Source organism: Aethalodelphis obliquidens, unplaced genomic scaffold (assembly GCF_003676395.1).
Source record: "Aethalodelphis obliquidens isolate GAN/ISIS:26980383/991018 unplaced genomic scaffold, ASM367639v1 scaffold13, whole genome shotgun sequence".
In the NCBI taxonomy this organism is placed as follows: Eukaryota; Metazoa; Chordata; class Mammalia; order Artiodactyla; family Delphinidae; genus Aethalodelphis; species Aethalodelphis obliquidens.
The window spans coordinates 4688095-4694094 of record NW_020837957.1 but is presented as its reverse complement, the minus strand read 5'-3'; the positions used below and the strand labels follow the sequence as shown (position 1 = coordinate 4694094).

General features: G+C 38.0%; 1 protein-coding gene across 1 annotated transcript in view; it reads left to right on the top strand.

The window, feature by feature from the left end:
• Positions 1 to 659: 659 nt before the first annotated feature.
• CUNH1orf141 (chromosome unknown C1orf141 homolog) overlaps positions 660 to 6000 on the top strand; it is a 37004-nt gene continuing 31663 nt past the window's right edge. The window contains 2 exon segments of the mRNA XM_027114520.1: positions 660 to 734; positions 1322 to 1479. Of these exon segments, the coding sequence (XP_026970321.1) occupies positions 660 to 734; positions 1322 to 1479 (233 nt within the window).

Genomic DNA, 6000 nt, shown 5'->3' with positions numbered 1-6000 from the left:
GACCAATTTAATTTGAATGTAATTAACTCTGTAAATGTGAGCTCTTCTTATTTACTTTCATTAAAATTAAATCATGACAAAAAGAAAATAGGTATAAATCAAGCTGCATGCCCTTGCTTCAGGTATGAGTCACATCTGGTTCTCATACAGTAATCTTGAACTTTCTCCAACTCACCTTTATCATACATTTAAAAATTCCTGGGCTTCCCTGGTGGCGCAGTGGTTGAGAGTCCGCCTGCCGATGCAGGGGACACGGCTTCGTGCCCCGGTCCGGGAAGATTCCACGTGCCGCGAAGCGGCTGGGCCCGTGAGCCATGGCCGCTGAGCCTGCGCGTCCGGAGCCTGTGCTCGGCAACGGGAGAGGCCACAGCAGTGAGAGGCCCGCGTACCGGAAAAAAAAAAAAAAAAAAAAAATTCCTGGGGCCCACATGCTTCCGGGAATTCTGATCATATGAGCTTCTATCTAAAAAACTTGGGTACCTCTGCAATTCTGTGGTTTATTCCATGATCTATACAGTTCTTTTCTTTACCTAAAACAGTAATGTAAAAGTGGATCTCTTAATTTATGCCTAAATAATTGATTATATGTTTAAATTTAATTGCTTTGGAGATTTATTATTTTTTCCCCTCCTTTTAAAATAGGAATTTACTGACTGACAATGGCAAAAAAAATCTTAGAGAAGTTAGATATTCTGGATGAGCAAGCAAAGACACTCTTGGCCATAAGAGCAAAGGTTTGTAAAATATAGGCTAAAATTCAATTTTCCATTAAAAGGTTTTTATCTCTTTATGCCTCTGTGCTGTGCTCTGAGAGAATGTTTTAAAGAAGATTTTCGGCTCCTTAACTCACTCTTTAGCTTTACGCTTTTCCCTCTTCAGTCCATCTGTATAAATACTTGAACAAAGTTCTCTTTCGATTGCTTTCTTAACTCTATTTCTGGCTCATCTTCCACCATGTGTGTGGCTCCAGGGAGAAGAGCAGGTTGGAGAGAGCTGCCAGCTATAGTTCCAATAATTCTATGTATCAATATTGTCTTTGCTAAATATATAGGTCGTTCTTAAATTCTGGACTTTGGATTTTGGAGGGAGCCTTCATGATCATCTAGTCCAACACCCTCATTTCATAGATAGAAAAAGAGTTGGTACACAAGGCCTCCAATTTTCAGTCTGCATTATTTTTCCATTGTTGCCTGCCACATAAATTCTGTGTGTGAGTGTGTGTATGTATGAAGTGAGATTAATTTTGTCCTTTCCATACCGGATTTGCCTTATATGAAAAGTGCTCCCTTTTTCACTGAGTTATGTTTTGGATTTGCTGCAGAAAAACTGCCTTCAGAGTGAAGTAAAGAAAAAGATTTCAGTGATGCCCCTGACATTTGATTTTCAGTTGGAATTTGAAAAGGATATTGCTACCTCCATATCTGAGGCAGAATCAAAGATCACAAAAGACAGATCACATGGCATTAAAAAAACAAAAAGGTAATCATCATAACTACCTCAAACTTTCAGTTTGAACTTTTAAAGCATTATTTTATATTTGTCTTAGATTATGCAATCTATATTAAATGTAAGCTTTGTCAAGCATGTATATTTCATAATGGTTATGAGTTACAATATGCTAGATTAGCATTCTGAATATTCCTAGTTTATAAAATATTAATTATAATATTTCACTATTGCAGATGATAATTGTATATAGTAATTATAATTCCAGATTTTTAAAGAAAGACTTCTTGAGCTTTACTATATCGCCCCAAATTAATGTCAGGATTTATTTCAAACTTTAACCAATATACTGCAAAAAAAAGTAGGCCTAGAAAACTAAGTAAGGCAGTTTCTCTGTGTACTTACAAGGGGTAGCCTGAATATGTAATAATTGGTCTTTCACTGGCATTGTGTATGTATGTAATGCTATATAATTTTCTAGGCATCAGAAATGTGGAGAAGAGCCCAGACAAAAGAAATACTCAGGTACAGAATCAATAGGACTTCAAATCAGTTGGACATTGGTGGTAGTGTGTTCTTACCTCATTTATTCTGTAGTAAATCATTGTATTAAGTGCAGTTTTACAGATGCCAAACCCAAGTCTTGATGAGGTAAAATAACTTGCCCAAAGTCACAAAGCTAACACATGGCAGAAGCTGGATTTAGACATAGCAGTCTGATTTCCGAGCCTATGCTCTTATCACTACCACATTCAACAGAATGATTTCCAGCTTTTGGTCTTGGTGACTAGATGTACTTTGGTGTTTTGTACTTAGGTGGAGATCATAGGATGAAAAGCAGATTGGAGTGGATAAGAGATTAGAGTGAGAAATGCTGAGCTTTATTTTGGATATGTTAAGTTTTAGATGCCTGTGGGGCATCCAGGTGATGGTGTCCAGAAGACAACTGGACAAATATGTCTTAATCTAAAGTAAAACAAGATCATTTGGACTCAAAATACAGTTTACTCAGATTTTTGTTGTTTATGATTTACCAGGTTGTCAGAACATGTTTCCATTGTGCAGCCATAAGAAAAAGGAGTTTGTTCCTAACACAAATAAATATTAGTGGTTTATGAAATTCAGCTTTATCACAAACTTCTTTCACTACTATTTTGTTTTTATGTACAGCCGATAAAAGCCAATACTTTTACTTTGAAATCATTTATAGAACTATCCATGTTAAAATAGAATATTTTAATAATACATAGAAAAAGTTGCATAAAATGGAAGTTGGGCATGTAGAGAAGGGAAAAATAATGTCTTATTATATATCATGTATTATATAATTTTAATTATATATATTTTATATTTGTATATATTTATATTTTTGAATTTATATATATGTATACCATTATGTGATAGCATAATATATGGCTAATGACCCATTAGACACATTTAAAGATAACGTGCAGTGTGTTTTATGACAGTATTTTCCAGGATGATACTGTTGCTTTCCCTTTCCTTTCTGTAGTTTATAAAGGCATCATTGATCCTGTCTTTAGTGAGGATATCAATAGCTGAGTAATGTTCCTTTTGAGTTGCTTAAGTCTGGCTAAGTTGAAGTTTGAAATCAGAGTCCAAAATAAAGACAAACAGGCACATAGTTTCAAGATTCAAAGACCAAGTAAATTTTGCTTGCTCGGTGCTCAGAGGACCAAAACTATCACACACACACACACACACACAAGTACAGGAAAATGTCAAGAATTTACACAAGAATTAGGGTGTAACCTAGGCCAAAAGAAAGAAAATTTGGTTGAAGAAATGAAGAGGATCTAGTACATACAAATAAGTCCAACTGGCAGCATATCTAGGCTCCGAGTTTTGCTTTTAAGACCACTTCTAACAGTTGCCTCTCTTCAAGTAGCTTTGTGGCAATTTTGTACTGTCACTCATGCTTGAATGATTGGCCCTAAACCAAGTTCAAATAAAGAATTCTTACGGACAATTTCATTTTAATTTTTGTTAACAGTAGCTCTGCTATCCCATACAACTGTAATTTTAATTTATTGATTTTATTCTACAAGTGTTTACTGAATGACTACTATACTCTAGGCATATGACAGCAAGAGTGAAATATTATCTCTTCAATGGAGATTCAGATAAGCGAACGGGCAAACACCAGTTGCCACAGAGAGATTCCTAATGTGAGGATCTGCAAGTTTCCTAGAGGAGGTGGCCCCTCAGGTGAGACCCAGAGAGTTAGTGAAGAGGCAACAAGATTTAAGAGAGAGAAATTGATTCCAGGCCAAGGCAATAACATGAACAAAGGGTCAGCCAGAGGCAAAGGAAAGCCCAGCTCATTTGAGGAACCAAAAGTAGTTCAGTGTTGCTAGACTTGAAAGGGATATGGGGTAGAGACTGGAGATGGATTGGTAAGAAATGAGGCTAAAGGGGTAAATAAAGGCCAGATCACCAAGGCCTTATGAGCCAAGTAAAGCACTGCTGGCCAATCTCCTTCAGTGAGGAGCTGCTGCAGGGTTTAAACAGGGCAGTGCATACTCAGATTTGGATTTTAGAAATATCATTAAATAGCAAAAGAGGTCATTAAAAATTATGGGGGCTCCTCAGAGAACCAAACCTTTTATTAGAATTTATAGTATCTCCAGAAACTGCCTGTTCTAGGAAGCCAATCATCTTGCAGTGAGTCCTTTTTCAGCCATAGAGGAACGATTACTTAAATAACAGAGCGTAAGGCGGTAAGTTTTTTCCCCATATCAACAATGATATGCTGATTACACTGGCTATATTGCACAGATTTAATTCCTCCAAATCTTGAGATGCAGCTCCTGGTCTTATAAGTTACGTTAATTATAAAAGGATACCAGCCTCCACCAGTGCTCACAAACCTCACTCCTACACTACGCCAAGATGTCAGATCTGAGTCACACAGCTTTCAGCTTAGCCTAAACCTTCCATCATAACCACCACCACCAGTACCATAGTAACTCCTGGTAACTGCATGCCTCTTTCATTTTTGATCTCTGGTCTCTTGCTATTCAAAGTGTTGTCTTCCATCCAGCAGCACTGGCATCATCCAGCAGCATTGGCATCACCTGGCAGCTTGTTTGAAATGCAGAATCTCTGACCTCATCCCAGATGACAGCTGCAGTTAACAAGATCCCCCAGGTGATTCCCATGGACAGTAATGATGGAGAAACCCTGCTCTAGCCCAGTGATTCTCAAACATGGAGGACTAGTTAAAACACAGATTGGGGGCCCCCACTGGCAGAGTTTTTGATTCTGTAGGTCTGGGCTGGGGCCTAATAATTTGCATGTCTAGTAAGTTTCCAGGTGATGCTGACACTGATGGTCCAGGGTCATCGTCCTCTAGCTGGATGAGTCCCTCCTCCAGCTGTGTCCCACTATAACCATGCTGCCCAACACTGACATCCGTTCCATGTTTCTCCTTGGCTTGCTTAATATCATAGCAACGCTCAACCTGGTGCTACCCGATTTGTAGCTGAGCTTTGTTTTCAGAGCAGTGGTTTTCAACCCACCTGCATGTTAGTATTAACTGGGAAGCTTTAAAGTAATTGGATTCAACTTTAATTAGTTTGTAGTAGGTCCTAGGCATTACTATTTTAAAGATTTTCCCAGATGATTCTTACATAAAGCTAGGATTGAAAACCATTAAAATGCATAGGGCTTCTTTTTCAGTTACTCCCAGAGACATCTTTTCCATGTAACTATTATCTCAGGATTTCTGCATTTTTCTCGGATAAAAGGGAACTGATAAAGGTGATGGCCACAAATACCCAGAATTTGCTGGAAGGACTTTCCTAAGATTACTTTCCTGATACAGAGAGAGTTTTATAATCATTCAAAAATCTCAGTCTTTTGCCTTTCATTTGTATATAGTCTTTAAGATTTGTCAATAAACACCAAATCTACTCTTCTTTGCAACTTTTCATAATTGGACCTTTTACAGAAGAGCCATACTTCGGCTTCCCTGGTGGCGCAGTGGTTGAGAGTCTGCCTGCCAATGCAGGGGACATGGGTTCATGCCCTGGTCTGGGAAGATCCCACGTGCCGCGGAGCGGCTGGGCCCGTGAGCCATGGCCGCTGAGCCTGTGCGTCCGGAGCCTGTGCTCCGCAACGGGAGAGGCCACAACAGTGAGAGGCCCGCGTACCGCAAAAAAAAAAAAAAAAAAAAAGAAGAGCCATACTCATTTTAGAAAATTACCTGGAACATAAGAAATGTTTAAAGAGAAACAGAGTGAGTTCTTCAACACCTAAGCATTCAGTACTGGATTATCAGATGAAAATGGCAAATTTACCATTTATTAAGTGGTAAGAAATAGGAAACAATTTAGGAGTAAGTAGACAGACTTAGATTAATAGGGTCTTCTCATTAGAAGAATTATTTTCCTAAAAATAAATTCAAAATAATATTCCTTTCAGAAATATTTTTACGACAGAAGGATAAACTTGCATAAGGAAAGATAATGAAATATAGAGAATATGGTAAGAGCCTATAGTGAAATTTAATTGGTCAAATTCCACATGAGA